The 24,247-nt window shown below is 39.4% G+C and overlaps 1 protein-coding gene across 2 annotated transcripts in view; it reads left to right on the top strand.

The window, feature by feature from the left end:
• The window catches only part of SEZ6L (seizure related 6 homolog like), a 253,535-nt gene that overhangs the window by 186,530 nt on the left and 42,758 nt on the right, over nt 1–24,247 (top strand). For both annotated transcript variants that reach the window (XM_031948811.1, XM_031948812.1), the window contains exon 10: nt 23,657–23,853. In XM_031948811.1, the coding sequence (XP_031804671.1) occupies nt 23,657–23,853 (197 nt within the window). The remainder of the gene's footprint in view (nt 1–23,656; nt 23,854–24,247) is intronic.

Below are 24,247 nucleotides of genomic sequence, written 5' to 3' on the forward strand. Positions count from 1 at the left end.
TGCCACCATAAAGACAGCTGCTACACATATTTTTAGAATATGTAGGTTCTTTCCCTTCTTCCCCAATCACCTGGGGAAACAGACCTAATAATGATATTGTTGGACCAAAGAGTATATGCCCTTTTCTAACGCTTTGCACATAATTCCAGATTGCACTTGAAAATGGTTGGACAGTTCAGTAATATATTAGTGTCCCAATTTTTTCACATCCTCTCCAACATTTGTCATTTCTACTCTCAATCTTTCTAGCCAATCTATTTTGCATGAAATGTCTCAAAGTTGTTTGAATGTACATTTCTCCAATCAATAATGAGTTAGAGTATTTTTTCATATTTTATATATAGCTTTGATTTCTTCATACAAAAACTGCCTACTCATGTCCTTTAACCGTTTTGTCAATGGCAGAATGACTCATTCTTATAAATTTGACAAAGTATATATTTGATATGTAAGACCTTTATCTGATAAACTATAAACATATCTTTTCAATTTTCTGCTTGCTTTATCATCTTAATTACACTGTTTTCATTTGTACAACTCTTTTTAATTTAATGTAATCAAAATGATCCATTTTACACCCAAATGCTGTCTATCTCTTGTTTATTTATAAATTGTTCTTTTACCCATAAGTCTGATGGGTATATGCTCCATGTTCTAATTTATGTATGATATCTCCTTTTATATCCAGGTCATATATCCATTTTGACCTTATCTTGGTAAATGGTATAAGATCTTATTCTCTGCTTAATTTCTTCCAGTCTGTTTTCCAGTTTTCATAACAATCTTTACCAAATAGTGAATTCTTAATCCCAAAACTTAAATCTTCACGGGTTTTTTTTCAAATACAAGATTATTATTATCAATTATCACTGTATAGCACATGTTTATTCTGTCCCACTGATCTTAATTTAAGATGTGATACTGCTAAATCTCCTTCCTTTACATTTTTTCATGAACTCCTTTGATATTCTTGACCTTCTTCCAAATGAATTTTATTTTTATTTTTCTAGCTAAAAAAATAACTTTTAGTAATTCAATTGGGATGTCATTGAGTAAGTAGATTAGTTTAGGTAGAATTGTCATTTTTACTATAATGTTTCTGCCTACCCATGAACAAATAAAATTTCTCCAGTTATTTAAATCTGACTTTATGCTTATGAAATATTTTATGATTATGTTCACATAGTTCCAAAGTTTGTCTTAGCAGATAGAATGCCAGGTTTCTTATTTTACAGTTATTTTAAATGAGGTATTTCTTACTATCTCTTCTTGCAGAGTTTTATTGGTGATATATAGAAATGCTGTTGATTTATATGAGTTATTTTATATCCCACTACTTTGTCAAAATTATTATTTCTACTAGCTTTTTCTACTAGCTCTGATTTTCCAGTCTATTATCATATTGTCGCAAAAAGACTTTTGTTTCCTCATTGCCTATTCTAATTCCTTCCATTTCTTTTTTTTTTCTCTTATTGCTATTGTTGGCATTTCTAAGATAATAAATAATATTGGCAATAATGGACATTATTGTTTTACTCCTGATCTTATTGGGTAGGCTTCTAGCTTATCCTCTTTACAAACAATGCTTGTCAATAGTTTTAGGTACATGCTTTTTATCATTTTAAGGTATCATTTATACTATGTTTGCAAGTGTTTTTAATAGGACTGAGCTGTATTTTGTCATAAGCTTTTTCTGCATCTATTGATATAATCATATGATTTTTGTTACTTTTTATTGACATAATCATTTATGTTAATACTTTTCCTTATTTTAAATCATCTCTGCATTCCTGGTATTAATCCTATTTGGTCACAATGTATAATCTTTGTGATGTACTGGGACCATAGGTTTCTAGCTAGAAGGAACCTTAGAGGTTATTGAGACTGAGCTGTTAATTTTGCAGATGAGGAAATTCAAGCCTGGAGAAATGACATGATTTTCATCAAGGTCACCCAGTTAGCAACTGAGAGAATCAGGATTTGAAACCAGTTCCTCTGAGTCCAATGCCAGGACTATTTCTCCTTAAGTATTCTAGACTGACCCTTTTATTTTACAGAAGGGAAAATAGAATCGCAGAGAAAGGAAACGAGGTGCCCAAAATCATGCTGATAATAAAAATCATAAGATTGCAGATCAATTCTGGGGGGAAAAAAGAGCCAAGATTTGAACCTAAAACTTCTACCTTCAAACCTAGTGCTTTTTCATTATAACATGTTAGTCAAATCTTTTCATTATACAGAAGAATAATTTTTTTCTTTATATAATGTCTTTTTTTATTGCTGAATAGTATTTTGGTTTTTTTCCAATTGCATGTAAAGGTAGCTTTCAACATTCACTTTTGTAAAAATCTGAGTTCCAATTTTTTTTTCTCCCTCCATTCCTTCCTTCTCCCCTCCCTAACAGAGCAAGCAATCTGATATAAATTATTTTAAACATTTCCATATTAGTCATGTTGTGAAAGAGAAATTAAAACAAAAGGAAAAACCACAGAAAAGAAAAAAAAAGAACAAATTAAAAGGGGATGAAAATAATATGCTTCTATCTGTGGTCAGTCTATAGCAGAAAAGGAAATTGAGTCTCAGAGATGGGGAAAGGTTTTCCCCAAGATCACTTAGGTGTGAAGTAGCAGACTCAGGATTAGAATCCATATCTTCTGATGATAAATCCCACCCCTATTTCCATGACATCAGAATGTCAGCAGTGGAATTCTCGTTCAGCACATTGACATCTGGGATATCTCACTTCCATGTCTCTTTGTTCATTGGCCTTTCCAACCTAGAAGGACCTGCCACCTTCCAGCTCCGAGAAAGGGGAGGGAGGGGGAATTTGGCTATCTTGTTTTTCAGTAATTTTCAGTAAGATTAATATGTCTGTGACAGAGACCAGACTCTGTGAGGAAACTCGAAGGCAGGAAATCTGCTTTCCTCCCTCTGGGTGTCAAAGACCCAATTAACCTTCATTATGATACTGGTTTATTCAATTTTCCTTAAAGAGCTGGGAGTATACAAGAATCATCGGTGTGATCATATCTTATGTTTCAAGCTCAACTTCTTCCCTGAGCCTTGCTTCAGGAAAACTCGGCTTGTGATCACTGGCTACAGGAAGTGACACTTCCAAAAGACCCTTGGACTTGGGGCAAAGAGCCCTGGACTTTAATCCTGGTTCATCTTCTTCACTTGCTGTGTAATGACATTGGCTGAGTCCACTTCTTTCTCTGAGCTTCATTTTTTGAAGGATGAGGAGGAGATCTGTGGATTGCATAGTCCTAGATCTCTATCATTATTGACTTCTACTAATCTACAGTAAGTTACTGATCTACTATCCTGTGTTCTGTGTTTTCAGATCTTTTTGAGCTCTGGGAGTCTATATTCTAAGCTTCCTCTCAGCTCTGCCATTCTCCATTCTAAAGCACATTACAATTCTGATGTTCTGTGTCTTGACGGACTTTCTAGTTCTGACGTTCTATGGTGTCAAACCATAAACACCCAACTATTGGAGTATCCAGATTAAAATTTAATTGAGAAATGTTTATCAAAAATAAATGAACATACATTGCAACACAGATAATGTTGATTTGTAGCTTCCCAAGTCAGTATGCTGGCAACAGAGATCCATTTCTATTTTAATTTGGCATTACTGCTTTGCAACAGTAGTACTCTATGTTCTGTGCTCTAAGGCCCCTCCCAGTTTGGATGTTCCCAGTTCTAAAGTTCATCCCCACTCTTGACATTCTCCATTCTAAGGCTTCTCCCAACACTGACTGACATTCACTGTTCTAAGACTCCTCCCAGCTCTGACGTTTTATAATTTTCCATTTCTCATCATTGCTCATAGTGCTGGCAGGTTTACATTCAGATTAAAACAAGTCTACAACCTTCTGGAGCATTTCTCCATTCAGTCATAGCTTGCCATCGGGGGATATTGGGACCTGGTCCCAATGGCAGCTAACATTTTATGACCTTCTAAAGCTATTGGATGCAGATAAAACCCTCTAGCAGGCAGGACATAGTGGGCTGAATTGACCTGGGAGGGGGGGGGGGGGAAGAAACACCAAAATAGCTGACAAAACAAGGGAGAACAAAAAAGAATCAAGCCCCAAACCTGCCCACCTTTGGCCCTACCCAGAGATGAAGACTTATAAGAAAGCTGTCACATTCCCGTATCACTTAAAGGTTGCAAAATGTTTCTTCCCAATGAGGGAAGTGTTTATATCAACAATCCAACAAATGTACACATCCATCAATGTGGATGGATTTCCCTCCAGTGGCGTAGATTGCAATCCAATCATGACTGCCCATGCAGGCGCCCCATCTTGCTGCAGACTCTTCCAGCATTCTAGAGACCTTTGTCAGGTTTCTCTTGATGAAGCAAAACCAGTTGTCCAAATCCAACTCTTAATATGGACCCAATTTTTTTTTAATTTCTCAGTCCTACATTTCTCATTACCTTCTCTACACCACATCTGTGTATTACCTACTTTGTAATGTTTGATGGCCCGCCCTTGGCCACCATGCATTTCTCTCTGTTGTGCAGTTATCTTCAATCTCAGTTTTTCAAAGATTTGGACATTTTATGAATCTCAGAGCCATATAATATCATCCAATTATTGTTTAAAAGATGAACCTTTGTTTAAAAGGAAATCTTGAGGTAATTCGATTTAGTGGACAATTTCTCAAGGGCAATGCAACCTACTCTCCTCTTCCTGTTCAATTCTTGGCCCGGCCAATTGTCCATTAGCTGCAGGATCTGTTCAAGATAAATAGATGGATTAGTTTGATATATATATGGATCCATCATAACATGAACAATAAATATTTTTTCATCCAATTGGTTTTTCCTGTGTGGATAATCAAATTAAGTTCTTTTGAATGCCTGAGTCTTATTTAGAAGATACTGCAGTATTCCAGGTTTGATATCATCATTCTCCATGTCATTAACAATTAGGAGCAGTTATCTTATCATATATAAGCCATCTTATCATATATAAGAAAGCCCTCTTTGACTTGACTTTGAGCTGAACTTTCGCCATGCTAATGACAATCAAAGACTTTGTTATCTTCATTTTAATTTTTTTCCCTTTTAAAGTCTAGATCTATAACTTCATCCCTTTAGGGAACCCCTCCTCCCTCAGTGAGAAAACTGTGTCCACTGATGCTGACTGACAATATGTACATTGAAGAAATGTATATTTCCTAAATGGCTGGGAAACCAAGAAGTTAAACAGGAAGGAAGAAGACCAGTCTTCTTAACCAAGTCAACTGTACTTTTCACAGTAACAAAGAGATTTCTCAAATGGAACTGGTGAGACGTGCCAGATAGCATACCTTCCCCAAACAAAAAAAAAGATTCCATAATCCAAAAGAAAAGAATAAAACACATACTCAGATAAATACATACAGTACAATTGGAGGAAAAGGAATATACTAACAATTGGGGAAATCAAGGAAGGTTTCCATGGGGAATTGAATGTTAATAGAAAAAAAGTACTTAAAAAAGGCAGACTATATCCAGATGAAGGGGCAGAAGCTGGGAAGACATATAAAGACCAGAGATGGCCTGTTAAATCTTGAAAACCACTAGGAGTCAGGTTGGGCTGGACTGTAGAATGCATGTCTTAGGTATAAGAAGTATGGCCAGTTTAGATAGAAAATGCCATCTGCAAACAGAAAAGGAACTAAAGAGACTGAATGTAAATCAACACATGCTTTGTTCACTCCCTTTTTCTGTTTTTTTTTAAATCTATCCCATGGTTTTTCTCTTTTGCCCTGATTTTTATTTCCCAACATAATTCATAAAACAATGCATATTAAAAATAATTAAACTAAAAAAAAAGAAATATAGACAGACAAACTGGAACCAGACTGTGAAGAAGATTGAATGCCAACAGTAGGAGCTGGCATTTTGTGTCTGCGTTACTGTTTCCCTCCCCTGGGACATTCAGGGGAAAAAACAACCTTCCCAATATCTGGGGAACAAAAGGACTAATTTATACTACCATCATTTTCTTATTGTTCTCTAAGAATATAATATAAATAGTATAAAAAACTATTCTTCTTCATCTCTCACACTTTCATTTTTGTTAACCACTTTTCTACCTGTCATCTCACTGGATATTAAAACACTCCTGTGAGGGAGGCAAAGCAGACACTGCTAGTCTCCTTTTACAGAATGAGAAACTGAAGCCCAAAGAGGCTATATGACTTACCCAGGATCACACAGTAAGCTAATGACGGCAAAATCAGGACTGAAATCCAAGTGTATGGAGGGTAGTCACTGTCAATAGATGTAAGCTGAAGGTTGCAATAAACAAATATTTCTTAAGGGCCTACTATGTGCAGGCACTGTCTTCAGCATTAGTCTTACAGAGATAAAAAATAGAATAATTCTTGTCTTGAAGAAATTTATATTCCATAAAGACAACAAACATCATATTTGAAGAATATATATGATAAAAATTGATAAGGCAGTGTCAAGAACAAAAGCCTTTTTATTCTGTTGTTATGATGTTATAGTCTTATATAATAATGATAAGATGATGATAAAATAGTGTCCTCACCTCAAGACATTAGGTATATACATATATAGATTCTCTGCACCCTTTTCTTTCTCTTTCCCTATTTTTTCCTCTCTATTTCTCTCTTTCTCTCTCTCTCCATATGCATATATATATATATATATATATATATATATATACACACACACATACATGCAGGCTGTGTAGGTTTATATACACACACACACACACACACACACACACACAATCTCTTGCTCTCTCTAGAAACTATTTCAATAGAGATAGTCTGTGTATATGTGTGTGTGTGTGTGTGTGTGTGTGTGTATGTATCCAACCTACACAGCCTGTCTCTATATATAAATATAGATTTGACATGTATATTTCTAGGGGAGGAAGAAAGAGAGAATCTGTGCATTTATACATATATAACTACTGTATAGGGTGAAAAAGGATGTGTGTGTATATACATATATGTATATCTTTACATAGAGAAAGAAAAGAGAGAGAAGAGAGAAAGAGAGAGTCAGAGAGAAGAGAGAAAGAGAGAGTCTGAGAGAGGGAAGGAGGAGAGAGAGATAGAGACAGAGACAAAGACAAAGAGAAACTTGTAGGTAGATAGGACTTTATAGATACACCTATATAGTAGCAAGAGGGCTAGATCTATGATTTCATTGGTACAGAGAACTCCAGAGCAAGACAAATCTCTTTGCCCATGCAGGTATGCACCTGTTTTGCAATTCATATTAGAAGATGAGTCTCTCGGTGTCTCTCAATTAAAAGAATGGAAAGACTAAACTACCTCCCTCAGACCAACAGCAAACTTTCCATCTGCTTTGTAACCTAGCCTCTGGAGACAGAAGCAAGAGAAAGGCAGTGTGGAAAGTGCAAAGATTTCTGGACTTGCCAACAGGAAGGAATGGGTTCAAATCCAGCCTCTGCCACGTGACTATGTACAAATTATTTGATCTCTCTAAGTGGCAAACTACTGGAAGCAGCAGGCAAGCTATGGTGGAAGGACTACAGAGTCAGAGGATGTGATTCAGATCTTGCTTGTGAATCTCACTATCATCTTTATGACCTTGGGCATATCACTTTAATCCTGACTCTCAGTTTCCTCATCTACAAAATGAGAAGGTTGGACAAGATGGCCCTTAGAGTCCGTCCCTTCCAGATCTAGTACTGTGGTATACAGTAAGTGCTTAATAGATGTTCATTACTTTATTGCAGGGTGATCTCCAGGTCCCTTCCAACTCTAATGAGCATGGATGTTTTCAGCAGCCCTCCTTGCTGCTCAGGGATGACCCCACTTGTCTTGAAAAAGGATTTCCTTTCCAATGGCCTTTTCGGAGTCCAAAACTCCCAATCTTGTGAGGCGGCTATGCTCTAGAACACTGAAGTAGATATACAGATGGGTTGCAAGCCATGGCATAGGGTGTTCCCACTCTGACAAAATCTGTGCTACGTTGCACCTGTATGTAAGGCTTCCCACAACCAATTACCCTCTAGGACTCTTCACCGTAATATAATCCAACATAAGTAAAGAGGTACACAAAGGAGGCATGACAGGCAGTGTCCCTTCCTGGGACTCCAATCCCACCATGAATGCTTACATCCTCAGACTCAATATCTCCCCCCAAGAACTTAGCCATCATCTAGCCCAATTCTTCTATTTTAGACAAAGGAAACTGAAGCACAGCAGGAACAAATGAATTGTCCAGCATCACGCATATAAGAAATAACAGGGCTAAGCTTTATAGCCAGGTCCTTTAGCTCCACACCAAAGCTCTTTCTCCTATTCCAGGTCCTCTGCCACCACAATCTTGATCCATTTAGAAAGTTTCCTAAGGAAGAAGTGGGATTTCAAAACTGCTGAAGCAGCAGAAGGGAAGGGAGCCCAGGGAGCTCAGGGCGGAGAAGCATTCACAGCCCACAGCTCTGCTCAGGAGAGTGCTCAGAGCCAAAATCTCCTGCTTAGACAATGCAGACCATTGAGTCAGGGCTCCTGGAGGAGATGGGGAGAGAAGACTGTCAATCTAAGAGACTTGCTGGCCCCTGCTAGCCAGTGATACGTCCAAGCCAAGGCCCTCTTTTCTCCAACAACCAGGAAAAAAGCCTCACACTTGGTCTGGGAGGCCTAAGCCCGGCTGCATTTAATTTATTTTTCCTAGCCTTCACTGACAGATTTAGTAAACCAATTCTGGCTTGATAATAAAAATATAATTCTATCCTCCAGGCCGCTCAGCATTGCCTAAATGCTTTCTATTGTTAGTTGTTCACATCAGTGATAGGAAAAGGATCCTGGAGTCACTTTCTAGCCAGCCTAGCGGATCTAAGAAATGAAGGGAGGCTGAGGGAACATCGCCACCGCTGCTGCCGCCCTCATCACTACCACCACTGCACCACCATCATGCCAGCCAAGTCTCTCATGAAAGAATTCTACCACACATTCAGGCAGAAATGTTTGCTGGGGATTTCTGAAAAGAAATTGCTAACACAATATAGCCCTGCTTATCAAATACTTTCTTTGGGAGATTAGAAAGAGCACTTTTCAGTTTCCAGATTTTAATTTTCAGGTTCCAGATTTTAATTTTCAGGTTCCAGATTTCACTTTTCAGGTGTGTGGGACAGGTCAGGTGCAAGATCCCCTTCCCAATCCAATTAACTAATCCGAGACATCATCAGGTACAAAAAAAAAAAAAAAAAAAAACATTTAATCCTTACAGGGAGAGCCCCAAATACTCACCTGGGAACCCTCCCAACCCCCGATATGTGTGGAACCTGTCCTGCTACTGACATGTCTAGGTTTAAAAGACAAAGAACTCCAGCCTTCTCATTGTATAGAATAAAAGGAGGGAACCATCCTTGACCAATGATCATTAATGCTGGCTGCCTCCCACGGGTCATGTCACCTCCTGCAAATTCCTGTATCGCAGGTTCAAAGTTCATTCCTCCGGAGAGTAAATGACCTTTCCAATTCTCAGTTCTGGAAACAGGGAACATGTTACTCAATACTGAGAAACACGTCATCCAATCAGTCCCATTCAGTTGTCAAAGAACCCGAGTTTGAATCTTGCCCTTCTTACCTGATCTCTGTGCATCATGGGTGGGTTATTTAACTTCTCTCTGCTTGTTTCCTCATCTGCAAAATAAAAGGATTGGACTACATTGCCTCCAAAACCCCTTCCAACTCTAGATGTAATGTATCCTGGAGTCCAATTCCCTTAGTCAAGAGAGTTCCGGGTTTGAATTCTTCATTGCTACTTAGTGGTCGGGTGACCCATACTTTAGACCCAGTTTTGTCATTTGCTAGCTCTCTCTAAGCCTTGGTTTACTCCTGTGTAAAACAAATATGGCAGTACCATCCTCTTGGGACTATTGTAAGGATTCGGTTAATGGGATATCCCAAACAGTAACCAACCAAGAGAAACTATGGTGCATTTCTTTTAGTGAGAAACCAGAGTACATTTTGTCCAGAGGGAGGGGCCAAAATTTTCCCAGGCCTGCACCCCCCCAAAAAAAAAGATTCTTCAGTAAATTGGGGGAGGGTCAAAACAAAAAATGAAACCCATTAAGCCTTTCTTGGGAAAAGAAACTGTGTCTCTCTCTTACAGAGCCCTAACTAGCAATTTTGGTGCCTGGGGCAAACAGCAAGAAGTCCTCAAAGCAACTTTTTAATTCAACACTTAATAATACAAGAGGTAATTAAGACAAATGCAGTGGAGCAGAAGGGTGAATTAGTTGCTATAGTGCCTCACAGATGGATGCTATTAACAACGTACTGATCCGCTAGCTTCTGGTTTTAACTAATTATTCGCACTAAGTAGATGCTGTGCTTGGTTGCCTCAAAAGAGGGAAGAGTTTTAAAATGTTTGTTCTAAATTCCAGTGCCCTGGGGCAAAGGCCTGATTGCCCTGCCCTAGTTACATAGCTGCTAAATCATGTGATTTGTGGCCTAGAAATCTAGATAAATACTAACCTTTTTCAGTCCTATAGAATATTTCTTTCTTTTTTTTTCTCTTGGTAACAAAAAGCATAGAAGAAAGAGCAGAAAGATGACTCATTAGTTGCTCATAAAGAAAATACTTCCATCATCCTGCTTAAGGCAAAGAAACTTTTTCCCATCTTCAAGGACCTTTTGGGATTCTCCACCAAGTATCTCCCAAAAGAAGTACAAGAGAAAACACTTCCCAACTTCAGGCCATGAGGAGCTGTTACTTTTGTGGGGTTTACCTCCCTTTCTGGAATTGTGTTGAACCTAACAACCAGGTCCTGATGATCCCTTGAATTATAGTGGTTGACCCCAGCATGCTTCAGGGTCAATGGGAATCAAAGGCCTAGATTCCAATCCTGGTTCTCCTACTCACTCTCTGTGGACAGACAGCCTTGGGTATTCAATCACTTTCCTACTCCACTTTGGTTAATAATAAGGGAACAAAAGGAACAGAATAGGTTTTATAAGCTTCAAAAGTTTCAAAAACTAGGATCCTATAATCTGAGGGTTTTAGAACCAAGTCTCCCATTTAATAGTTGTGCAAGTCACTTTCCTTCTCTTAAAACTAGAGTGGCAGTATGGAGTAGTAGTTAGGAAGACTGCTTCAGATCAAATCATTATCTATGTTGCCTCAGTTTCCTTATCTGTAAAATGAGAGATTAGACTCCAAACTCTTCCGGCATTAACTATCTGAAGGCATAATCCTATGAAAATGAGGGATTGGATTAGAAGATCTCTAAGATCCTTTCTGATGGGAAAGTCCTCCATTCTAAGGTTCTTTCCAGATTTAACTTTATTTCCTTATTTTCAGACCCCTCTCAGTCCTGATAACTCCTATTCTAAGGCCCTCCCAACTTTGGCATTCTCTGTTCTAAAGTCCCTCCCAATTCTGACATTCCCAGTTCTAGGCCCTCTTCCAGCACTGACATTTCCTGATTTAAGGATTTCCTCCCCTCTACCTCTAACATTCCCTATTCTAAGGCCCTCCCAACTTTAGCATTCTCTGTTCTAAAGTCCCTCCCAGCTCTGACATCCCCTATTTTAGGCCCTCTTCCAGCTCTGACATTTCCTGATCTAAGGATTTCTTCCCCTCTACCTTTAACATTCCCTATTCTAAGGCCCTCCCAGCTCTGGCAGCCTAGGAGCTATCTGAGCTCTCAAAGTCTGGAAAGCCTCAGTCAACAGCTCTTTCCTCCCCTCTATTTGGCTCCAGCCATGGCAATGATCCAGAGAAAGGCCTCTGAGCTGCCATGATGGTTGCCATATAAGTACATAAAGACCCAAAGTGTCTTTGGACAAGGCACTTAATTTTTAGAGCCTGGCGTTAACTCAGCACAGATCAGAAATAACAGCCTCTGGAGAAAGAGCTTCCACAGATAGCAATTACACTAGTCCTGTTGTTTGTTATTAAAATGGTTTTATTACCCTAGTAGAAACGGAGCTCAGGTCCATAAAGGGCAGGCCGCTGCCAGGTAAGGAGACATAAAAGGCAGGCCATGGCAGAGCAACAGAACCCTTTCTCTTAGGACTTCTGACTATGCTGGAAGCTGGTTCATCCAGCTGTCCATGGTGCTAGTTACATCTACAAACTGGCTGAGTGGAATTGTGCTAAAATGGGGTCCATGGGAAGATTTGAAGGGGTGCTTGAAATTTGAGAAAAAAAAAATGACTTCTTTATTTTCACTAGTCTCAAAGTGAAATCCAGCATTTTCTCCAATTATGTTTTGTTTTATTTCTTAAATCATGTTTCCAAGAGGAGGTAAGAGGCCTCAAGGGTCTGTATTGTACAAATATTTTAAAACTCATCCCAGAAGGACAATATGCATTGATTAAGGGCTCACTAAGTACCAGGCATTGGGGACTAGAGAAAGGCAAAAACTGACTTGTCCTCATGGAGCTAACTTTCTAATTGGGAAGAGAAGATATAGATAATGATGTATGTGCAAGATATAACCAGAGTGGTTGGAAGAACATATGGGAGAGGAAACATTGGCAGATAGGGGGACCAACAAACAGTCTCTTGCATGAACCAAGTCTTTTTTCCCTTTCTCGATTATAATTTATTTTTTTCCAAATACAAAAAGAGTTTTAATATTCAATTTTATAAGATTTTGCGTCCCAAATTTTTCCTTCTCCCTCCCTTACCTCCTCCTCTCCCCAAAACAGCAAGCAATCTGATATAGACTATACATGTACAATACTTTAAGAATTATTTCCATATTTGTCATGTTGTGCAAGAAAAATCAGACCAAAAGGGAAAAAACACGAGAAAGAAAAAGCAAACAAAAAAAGATGAAAATACTATGCCTCGATTTATATTCAGTCTCCATAGTTCTCTCTCTGGATATGGATGACATTTTCCATCCCATTTCCATCCATCCATCCCTAGTGGAAATTGGGGTCACTGAATTAGTAAGAAGAGCTAAGTCTGTCATGATTTATCATCACATAGTCTTGCTATTACTGTGTACAATGTTCTCCTGGTTCTGCTCACTTCACTCAGCATCAGTTCATGTAAGTCTTCTCAGGGTTTTTTGAAATCCGGCTATTTGTTATTTCTTACAGAATAATAATATTCCATTATATCCATAAACCATAACTTATTCAGCCCTTCTCCAATTGTTGGGCATCCACTCAATATGAAACAAGTCTTAAAGAAAGAATTATAGGAAATCATTGTCATGGAGATGGGGGAAGGCTTTTTTTTAATGGATCTGATCAAATATAATATTTGACATTGATTCATTGTGCTGCAGGAGACCAGTCAATTTCCCTCTGAGACTCAATTTTTTTTCTCTGTAATCTAAGGGGGCTGGGAGAGATGACTTATAAAATCTCTTTCATGTCTAACATTTCATCATCAAAGGCTCTTCCAGCTCTACAATTCTATATTCAGAGGTCTCTCCTGCTTCTGTTATTCTATGTTACAAGACCCCTTTAAGCTCTGACACTCTCTTGTTCTAAGACCCCTCCAAACTCTGACATTTTCTACCAGAAGGTCACCTCCAACTCTGACATTCTATGTTATAAGGTCACCCAAAGCTCTGATTTTCTGTGATTCTGCTTACTTCCAAAAAACCAACGAAATTAATTTTTTTTTCTAAGTTTTCAGTGAGTTTTTTTGGGGGGTATTCTCTAGATAAAATCTCTAAATCCTCCTTCCTGATATAGGTGGGAATCCTATTCCTTCTTTCTCCCTCCTTACCCCACTGCTGCCGCCGCCACCCCCAACCTTTACTCATCCTTTGTCCTTCAGAAACACAGCACATATCCTGAATCTGGTTGTCTCCAAGAGTTGCCGTGGGAGGGTGTGGGAACCTATCCTAAAGCTGGGGACACTGTGTTCACAAACAGACCCAGCTCCAGGCACGGGGTGTTCAGACACCTCTGCAGTTGGATGAAATGTATTAGAAAGCTACAGCTCCATTAAATAGCCCCTGATGTCATGGTGTTGTACAGTCAGCCAGGAAGTGCCTTTTAATGCAATTTGGCCTTTCCCAGGGGAATGACAGGTTGTCAACCCTTGCTGAGAGCCATGGGGCTTTTTAAAGGGATGTGTGTGTGTGTGTGTGTGTGTGTGTGTGTGTGTTACTCTGATTATACTATGCAGATCTGCAAGGCTGGGAAGAGCAGAGAAGATAAAATCAGGGAGCATATATTGAATTGTTTTTTTTTCCCTCTCTGATATCTGAAAAACAAAATTGGAAGCTACAAAAATAGGAATCCATCAGACTTCTGGATATGGTGTCGGGGATACAGAATGACAGAAAACAGATGTTTCTATGGCTATTGGTCTGAGCCAAGAAGGAAGCAAAAGGGTGATGTCTCCTTCCACACTTAAGCAAAAAAACAATCTCCACCCAATCCTTCCCCTCCAAAAAAATAAAATAAAAAAAAAGAGTTGCATCCTTGGATTACACTGATTTACAAAGGAAATAGGCTAAATTTAGAATTAAATGGTTCAGGTCTTTACGATTTTTGTGAAGTTGGATCACTCCTCTGATACTTTCTAGCTCAAGACAATTGAGCCAGAGCAAACAGTCCATCACCAAGAACTTCAGTGTTCTCATTTGGAAAATGGAGCTACCACTAGCACCGATACAGGAGGGTCATTACAAACAGTAAATGAGTTGGTGAATGTAAACTTTGATCTTAAAGCTCTTCATAAATGTGAACTATGATCAGTCTACTCTAAGAACTTCAAGGGGCATGGAAAGAATGAGGGCATATCTGGGGAGGAAATGTAGCTGATGATCTGGAAAGAGAATTGGATTGTGGCCCTACATGTGGCAGTCATCCCATTTGGGAACCATTTGTACTTCAATTTTATCCCCCTGTAATATGGAGAGGGAGCAGGGGACTAGATTATCAATCATAATTGATAAAGTGCCTCCCGGTTCTGACATTCCCTGTTTAAGGCCCTTTCCAACTTCTGATATTTCCTGTTTTAAGCCCCTTCTCAGGTCTGACATTCCCTATACTAAGGGCCCTCCCACCCTGACATCCTCTATTCTAAGATCCCTCCCATCATGGCGTCCCCTCTTCTAAGACTCCTCCCAGTTCCAATATACCTTGTTCTAAGGTCCTTCCCAGCCCTGATATCCCCTATTCTAAAGCCCCTCCCAGCCCTGACATCCCTTGTTCTAAGCTCCCTCCCAGCCCTGATATCTCCTGTTGTAAGGTCCCTCCTAGTTCTGACACCCCCTGTTCTAAGGCCCCTGTTCTAAGGTGCCTTCCAGATCTCATATCCTATGCTTCCTTCAGAACAAGCCCTATTATAACAAGGGCTTTGGATTACAACCAGATGTTTTTTTTTTCTTTCAAATGATCAGGAATTGTGCTGGAATAGTGCTATTCCTGAGCCAGGTTTCCTTACTGTAGCTCTGCCACCGTGTTCCTCCCTCCAGTAACTAGGGCTGATAGGCTCCTGGTGAAACAAAGTCCTCATCAGTACAGGAGGACAGGAGGAGGATGAGCACTAACCGAAGTGTTCCCTGTGCCCGGCTGGGTGTGCGCGCGAAGCTCTGCCCACTGCCTGGCGGCTGATACAATTCATGCCAGGGATTTTTCATGCAGATGAAAATGCTCGTAGCTGTCCTGCAGCACATCACAGCAGAATGTTCCTATTCAGGGTCAAATAGACCCAAAGAAGAGGGATTTCTAGGCCTGACATCCATCTCAGATCCAGTTTTCACCTTGGTGATAAGTGAGAAATCTGCAGAAGGAGAGAGAAGCAGAGGAACTAGAAACCCAATTCCAGATTGCAAACCAGGCAAGGAAGAAATCCAGCAAAGAAGAGTGGGGAGGGGGGTCTGTAGGAGTGTGCAGTGAACTGGAGGGCTGAAGGGAGATTTCAGGAAACCAAGAGAAAGTCTTTTCTTAAGCACCAGGGAAACAAAGAATATCAGAACTAGGAGAACCCTTGGAACTGAAAAATCAGAGCTGAGAGGGGCCTTAGAACAGAATGTCAGAGCTGTGAGGGGGCTTAGAACAGGGGATGTCAGGGCTGGAAGGGGCCTTAGAACTGACGATGTCAGGTCTGAGAGGGGCTTTAGAACAGGGGATGCCAGATCAATGAAGGGCCTTGGAACAGGGGATGTCAGAGTAGTGAGGAGTCTTAAAACAGAGGATATCAGAGCTGGAAAGCGCCTTAGAACTGGGGATGTCAGAGCTGTGAAGAGCCTTAGAACAGGATGTCAGGGCTGGGAGGGGCCTTAAAACAGAGAATGTAAGGGCTGGAAGGGGCCCTAGAACAGAGAATGGGCAAAGAGTATTTTCTAACAGAGAATGTAAGGGCTGGAAGGGGCCCTAGAACAGAGAATGGGCAAAGAGTATTTTCTACCAGTATGCACTTGTCTGACATGGAAAGGTTTTATAGTGCTCTTTGTATGCATAATTTCATTTCATTCTCACAATGGCCCCAATAGATGGGTGATCTGATTATCTCCATCTTTTCAATAATGAAACTCTGACTCAGATGTTAAATTGACTGGCCCAGGGTCACCCAGTTAGTTTGTATCGGAGCTGGGATTGAGCTTCAGGTCTTCCTGATTGAACATCCAGCTGGAGAACTAAAGTCAGGAAGACCTAATCACCAATCCTTGCTCAGACACTTAATAGCTCGGTGACCCAGAGCAAGCCGTTTCACCTCAGCAGATCTTAGCCTCGGTTCTCTCTTCCGAAAATGGGATTAAAAGCACTTTGTAAACCTTGAAGTGCTCTGTGCATACTAATTATTATTACATGTTATTATCCTGTAATGCTTGATTATTTTTGAAATACATTATAATCTATGCTGACATAAGGTAACAGGTTTGAAGTGAAATCATCTGAGCAATGATCTTTATTAGGGAAGGTGACTGATGCTGAATGAGAGAAAGAATTGATCTAAGAATCAAGATTTATTCTTTAATCATTCAGTCATGTCCGCCTTTTTGTGGCCCTGTGGGCCACAGTACCCTTTCTATCCCTTCCCCATCCCTCAAAGTCTGTCCACGCTCATGCTTATTATTTCCATGATGCTCTCTCCATCTCTCCTTCTCTTGTTGCCATCAATCTCTAGCAACATGAGGGTCTTTTCCAATGAGTCCTGTTCTCATGATGGTTCCATAGCATTTACACTTTGGCTTCAGTATTTGACCTTCCTTTGAATAACCTGAATTAATTTCTTTCAATATTGAAAAATCAGGAAACCGAGGTACAAACTTTCCACATGAAACTGAGTATTTTGCTTGACCTTAGTCTCTTAATCTTTAAAATGAAAGGAGTCTTTAGCCTAGGGTACTTGATTAGATTCCAGGGGGTCTAAAATTTGATGGAGGAGAAGAGGAAACCATCGTTTTTGTTTTTGTTTCAATATAATTTATTTTATATTTTATTTTATACATTTAAGAACTTATTGTGAGAAACAGCTGGAAGGTGCAGTGGATTGAGCACCCACCCTAGAGTCGAGGGCCCAAGTTAAAATCTGATTTCAAATACTTAAGAGTTACTAGCTGTATGACTCTGGGCAAGTCACTTCACCCCAATTGCCTCACAAAAAAGATTTTATTGTGAGAAGGAGTCCCCAAGCTTCATCAGACTGAAAAATCCCCCAAAGGTAGGGCAGGAACCCCTGGATTAGGGAATCTCTTTCCAGATCTATCTCTTTGTGGCTAAATCCCAGAAAGGGATTGTTAAACCAGTTCTATAGAAGGCAGGAAAAGTTCTGGTTTAGGAATCAGAAAACTTGAATTCAAGTCCTAGTAGATCTGGTGATTATTACTTTCACAACCATACTCCGTTTTTCTGTAAATCTGGAGAGGTTGGACCAGATGGTCTCTGAGGTCCCTTCCAGCCCCAATCCATGATCCTAATTCTCTTTGGAGCTCCCCAAAACCTTTCACTTTCACTGGCTAGTGGAGTGAGAGAGGGGCAAGATGAAGGGGGATAATACTGACTTTCCCCCTTCTGAATCAGGGAAATGTTTGAGGATTGATATGTAGAAATGGAACAGAAACGGAGTCTAAAATAGCTGGGAGAACAGTGCCCTCTGCTGACAGAAGAAAGACCATCTCTATAGATGCAGTTAGCTTGGATTTCTGTGCTTACCACACTAGATACATAGCCAAGGTTTAATAAATACTCGTTGACTGACTGACTGACTTATTGGCTTTGGCCCAGACAAGAGAAATGGGCTCATGGAACTTGGAGGACATGATTGGGGAAGAATAAAGAGAGGTGAGGCTGTCCCTGTGTAATTTGGATTTTAAATTTCATAACTTCCTTTCGTCCAACCCAAGTCCCACACTTTATCCTGATTTTTGAAAACTATTTAAAAACCAAGAGAGAGAAACATAAGATCTTCTGCTGATTCTTTTCAAAAATGTACTCCTTGAATCTTCCCCTTTTGGGATTATTTCAAGGCAGTCTGGGGCAATGGAAAGTCCACTGACCCTTAAGTGTTGGGTTTGTCCTGCCGGGCTTCCAACTTAGAATCAGATTTAAAGCTGAAATGAGTGGTCGAAGTCATCCTGTCACTCTCATCTCAGGAAAGAAAGTTGAAGCAAAGAGATGTCACGTAGGGTCTAGATGGCAGCACCAAGACTATCCCTATTCCAAACTACTGGGTTTTTACCCACTGTATCATAATTCCTAACTTTACATGGATTTCTAACCCCCTCAGGGTACATGATACAGGAGAAAGAACTCTAGATTAGGAAGCAGAGGACTGGGTTTAAATCCCAGTTGTTCTATATCAAGTGCACCATTTATAGAGTTTTGTATTTCCTATGTAACTTTGGGTAAGTCATTGTAGAAGATTGTAGGAAATTGTGAAAAAGTTGTAGATATGCTTTAGTTAATGAAAATCTGTCATCATGGAGTTGCCTAAGCAAGTGAAAAAGCAGGGCTGACTGAAACCAGGAACAAACTCAAAGAATAAACATATTTAATAGGTTCCAATTTCTGTCAGTCTGTGGATTTGGTCTTTGGCCATTCTTGTGTGATATATATCTGTATCTAGATATAGATCACAACAGAAGCACAAATAAATAGATATCACAAGAATGGCCAAAGACCAAATATATATATACATACATACATATATATGTATTATATATATATATATATATATATATATATATATATATATATACACAGACTATATATATATATATAGCAGCGTGGTGCTAAAAAAGTACTGAACTAGGAGACTCAAACTCATGTATTAGTAAGTTCAAGATTTACTAGCTATGCTACCTTGGGCATAATACTGGAACAAATCTGCACCCTATTTTCCTCATGTATAATATGCAAGTAATACTGCCAGATAGCACAGTGGAAAGAGTGCCTGACCTAGAATCAAAAAGACTCATTTTCCTGAGTTCAAATCCAGCCTCAGATACTTACTTGCTGTGTGATCCTGGGCAAGTCACTTAATTCTGTTTGCCTCAGTTTCCTCATCTGTAAAAACAATAAATGAGCTGGAGAGGGAAATGGCAAGAAAACCCTAAGTGGGATTACAAAGAGTTGGACATCAATGAACATGGCTCAACAACAACAATAAATCCCTTGGAGGCAAGGATGGTCTTTGGCACTTAGTGATTGACTGGTGGATTAAGGCTTTTATATGGAATATATAACTAAAAAAGTGAAAAGAAAAACTTACAAGAGCCTAATTTTCAGCTGAGAAAAGATTTAAACAAACTGGGTCTTTAGCAGTGAAAAAAGACTTTTGGCAACCCAGAGAGGAGAAAAAAGAGAGGAAATCTATAGTAGGGGAAATAGCTAAGTGAGCAATTGAGGTCGCCATTATGTGCTAAGGAGCCCTTCTTCCTTTCATGTTGCTCTTCCTGGAGCAATTCCCAACTCATATATGTGAAGATGGATAGTAATCAGGTCTCCTAAGGTACAGAGTTTAAGAGAAAAGACAATATACAAATGGGGAAAATCGAGAGTCTGATAATGACTGTTATATTTTATTCTATGCGGCCCAGGACTACATGCTATGTAATCTAAGTAATTGAAAGTAACTCTGTATGTGTATGTTTGTCAATAACACCAAGTTCTTAGATCATCAAATTCGAGTCCATTGAATGGGAAAAGGAGTTTTAGAATATAATTGATCATCAGCACTAGGAGAGCTTCAGACATTGAATGTTGGGGTTGGAAAGGGTCATATAGTGCTGTCAGAGATGGAAGGAACATTGGAATATAGAATATAAGGTGACAGAATCAGAAGGGGCTTTGGAAAGGAAATTAAGAGCTAGAAAACATCTACTGCTCAAATGAGGAAGGTCCTTAGGAAAAAACTATCGGAAGCAAAATGGACCTTAAAGACCCTCTTCTCCAACTCCTGCATTTTTAAAATGAGGAAACTGAGTCTCGGAATAAGGAAATTAGTTTCTCAAGATCAAACAGCAGGTGGATGGCAAAACTATAAGAACCCAGAAGTCTTCTCGTCCCCAGATCAGGGTTTTCCCCTCTCCCACCTATATTCATTTGGGGCAATGTGTTTAGACAGCATCTCTGATGGTAATCAGAGCTAACCTGTGTCATCTCTAGAAGTAAAAGCAGAGGGCATTGACCAAAGAGTATGGTTTGTTTGTTTGTTTGTTTTTTCTGCTGATGTCTGGCAAGAGATGTCCACAGGATAATTTCCGGGGAATGTCTCAGAAAATGGGGAAGCAAGTGGACTTGATTCACTGAAATAAATGGGAAAGGGAAGATGCTGGAAGGCAGATTTAATTAGGACTGGATGGAGAAGTCATGGCAGGCAGGGAGGAAATAAGTAATTTATGCTAGGAACTGCGTAAGTATGATCACATTTTGATCCTCAACAGCTCTGGGGAGTAGACATTATTATTATCATCCCCATTTTGCAGTTGAGGAAACTGAGCCACATAAATGGTTACATAGCTGGTCAGTGATCAAGCCTGGACTCAAATTCAGGATTCCTGATTTCATATCAAGTTAAAAAACAGGTATAACTAACTACATAAAACTATATCTAAAACTATATTCCAAAAAAATTGGGATTCAGAGACTTTAGTAAAGATCTTTTAATGACATTTCCTCACCTGTGATAGCTATCACCAAGTAATTAGTGGTACTTCATTGAGACATTGTGGCAGTAGCCACAAAATACACTTCCAAAATGAGCATATGTGACCATGTTGCTCCCCAGCTTAAGAAATTTCAATGGCTCCCGTTTGTCTCCAGGATAAAATATTAATTCCTCTCTGTCACTTGAAGTCATTCATTATCTGGCTCCAGCCTCTATTTCAGGCTTACTTTCCCTTTCTCCCCCTTGAACAGTCTGTTTCATTCAAACTGATGTTCTTCCCATTTCCCATATAGGACTCTGAATCCAAGATTTGGAACTCTAAAGGACCTTATAGTTCCTTTTCCATATAAGGAAAATGAGCGCCAAACAAGAAGTGATGACCAAAGTCACAAAACTGAGATTTCGACTCAGGTCCTATGAAGGTGCTAAAAGTCACTGCTCTTTCCAGTTTTAACTTTGTGGTCCATTATGACCTCCAAGTTTTTTAGACATTGTCAGCACAGTTGATATATTTCTTGATTTTACATTTGTGGAGTTTCCATAAAATCCCTAAATAAACTTCTTTTTTGTCCACATTAAATTCCATATTCAATGTTTTATATTTCATATTTCCCATTCCTACCAAGGTTTCCAATTCTCTGGTGTCTTCAGCAATTGTTTTCTTCCATCAACAATGTTATTTCATCATTGTTTTGTCATTCATTCTCGGAAAGGACCATGACATCAGGGAGGTGATGTCATGACATACGAGAGAATTGAATTTGAGTGAAGGAAGGCTGGGTAAGGCTACCTGCCTCACTTTCCAGATAGAACTCAGGACAACTGGAGATGGCCCTGGATGAAATGGGAGACCTTGGACTTTTTAAGCTAAGATTTTCAACAGATCTGAGGCAACAACCCCTTCAGTGATTAAGTCTAGGTAGCAATTAAAGCAAAGAATCTCCTCTTTCATCAAGTCAAAAAAATAGAAATTAAGGAAAAAAGGAGGGAAGGAGGGAGGGAGGGAAAGAAAAAAGGAAGGAAGGAGGGAGGGAAAGAGAGAGGAAGGGAGGAAGGAAGGGAAAGAAAAAAGGAGAGTATAAAGGAAGGAGAGAGGGCAGAAAGAAGGGAAAGAGGGAAGGAGGGAGGGAGGGAAAGAAGGAAGGAAGGAAGAAGGGGAGAGAGAGAAGAGGGAGTGAGGAAAGAAAGGAAGGAGGAAAGGAAGGGAGACTTTCAGCTGACTAATTCCAGTTTGTGAGCCAGCTTTTACTCATAGAGGCTGTTGTTTATCCTTCATTCTAAAATAGGATCATGACATAGGGGAAGTAATACAACCAAGACAAAGGGTTGGTCTTAAAGCCAGCAAGACAGGGATTTGAAGCCTTTCTTAGGGAATTTGTATGACCATGGGCAAAATTCCTGACCCTCAATTTACTGATGTAAAATATAATTTAATTAATATTAATTCTATTAGTAGCTCCACCTTATAAGGTTGCCTTGGGGAACAAATGAGAGAATGTATATAAGCTACTTTTGCATTATGGAAACTCCATGATGATGGTGGTGGTGGTGATGAGAACAATGATTATATAATGGAAGAGCCTTAAATTTGAATTTAAGAGAGATCTGAATTCAAGTCGTGATTGTGCCAATAGTTCATTGTGTGGGATTGGCCAACTCCCTTTCTTTGGGCCCCAGTTTCTACAAAATGTGGAGCTTCGATTCAGTGATATTTATATATCAAGTGATGTAAATGCCCTTCTGGCATTCTCCTGCAGTATCATGGGACATATTTGAGCCAAATCCAATGAACTGGGTAACTACTTCCCAAGTTAGTGTCTTCTCAGCAAGTACCAAAGGTCTTTTGAACAAGAACTCCAACTGAATTCCTAGCACCTGGGACAGAGGCTAGAGACATAGTAGTCTCTTAAAAAATACTTTGTACGTTGACTGATAGATTGAATCCAATCTCAAGTCTGTGCATCCCTCTCATGGAAAATTATCATATCTTTCTAAATAGCGCCGTGGAGTTGGAATAGCAAAATCCCAAGCTCATATGCTGTCTCAGACACTTCCTTGCTGTATAATCCTATACAAGTCACTTTATTTCAGTCTGTCTGTTTCCTAATCTGCAAAATGGGGATAATAATAACACCTACTTCCCAACATTATTGTGAGGATCAAATGAGATAACATGTTAATTACTTTGCAAAATTACTAGCTATTATTATTATCACTATTATTATTATTATTAATTTGGGTCAGGGCTTCTTAAACTTTTTCTACTCACAGCCCCTTTTTGCCCAAGAAATTTTTAATGAGACCCCAGGTATGTGGGTATATAAAATAAGTATACAAATCAAATATTTACTGATAAGATTTTATAATAATAAATCATAATTTCATGACCTCCACATTCAGTTACAAGACCCCCATGGGGTCACAAATCACAGTTCTAAGTAATATATTCATCTTAGTTTCCCTGCTAACCTGCAAGTTCCTCAAGATCCAACAATGTGTGCAGCCTTGCGTGTAGTATTTAGATTTCTAAAGTAACTACAATTTTATTTAATATCATTTTCCATTCACACATATACACACATGCCATTTCCTTTTGCCTTCCAGCTTAAACCTGAGTAACAGTGACATCTTGACCATCTACGATGGGGATGAAGTCATGTCCCATATCCTTGGGCAGTACTTGGGCAACAGTGGACCTCAGAAGCTCTATTCCTCTAGCCCAGACCTCACCATTCAATTCCATTCAGATCCCGCCGGCCTCATCTTTGGAAAGGGTCAAGGGTTTGTCATGAGTTACATAGGTAAGTATCCCATGTTGCAGCGTATCCTGTTAGTTTGGGTCCATGAGTCATATCTGCTGAGCCCATTCAGTCTTGGAATTGTTAACCCTACTATACCCTGATTTTTACATTGGAGTGTGTACAGGAAAATTATAAGAGGCAACAGCTGAAAAGCAGGGAGAATGTTAAAAGAACCATCAGGAAAACATATTGCTCCCCAAAAGGTGGTAGAACATGCGTGAGGAATGAGGCGTATGTGTTCAAGCAGAACCTCTGGGCTGATTTTTTTTTCCTTCACTCCATTTCTTTGATTAAAAAAGAAGTTTCTCTGGCTGACAGTATAGGTCCCTAGAAGGATCTCTAAAAACTGCTGCACAAAAAACTCCACCTTGGAAATAGTCTTACTTTAACAAAG

The sequence above is a fragment of the Sarcophilus harrisii genome, chromosome 1 (assembly GCF_902635505.1).
Source record: "Sarcophilus harrisii chromosome 1, mSarHar1.11, whole genome shotgun sequence".
In the NCBI taxonomy this organism is placed as follows: domain Eukaryota; kingdom Metazoa; phylum Chordata; class Mammalia; order Dasyuromorphia; family Dasyuridae; genus Sarcophilus; species Sarcophilus harrisii.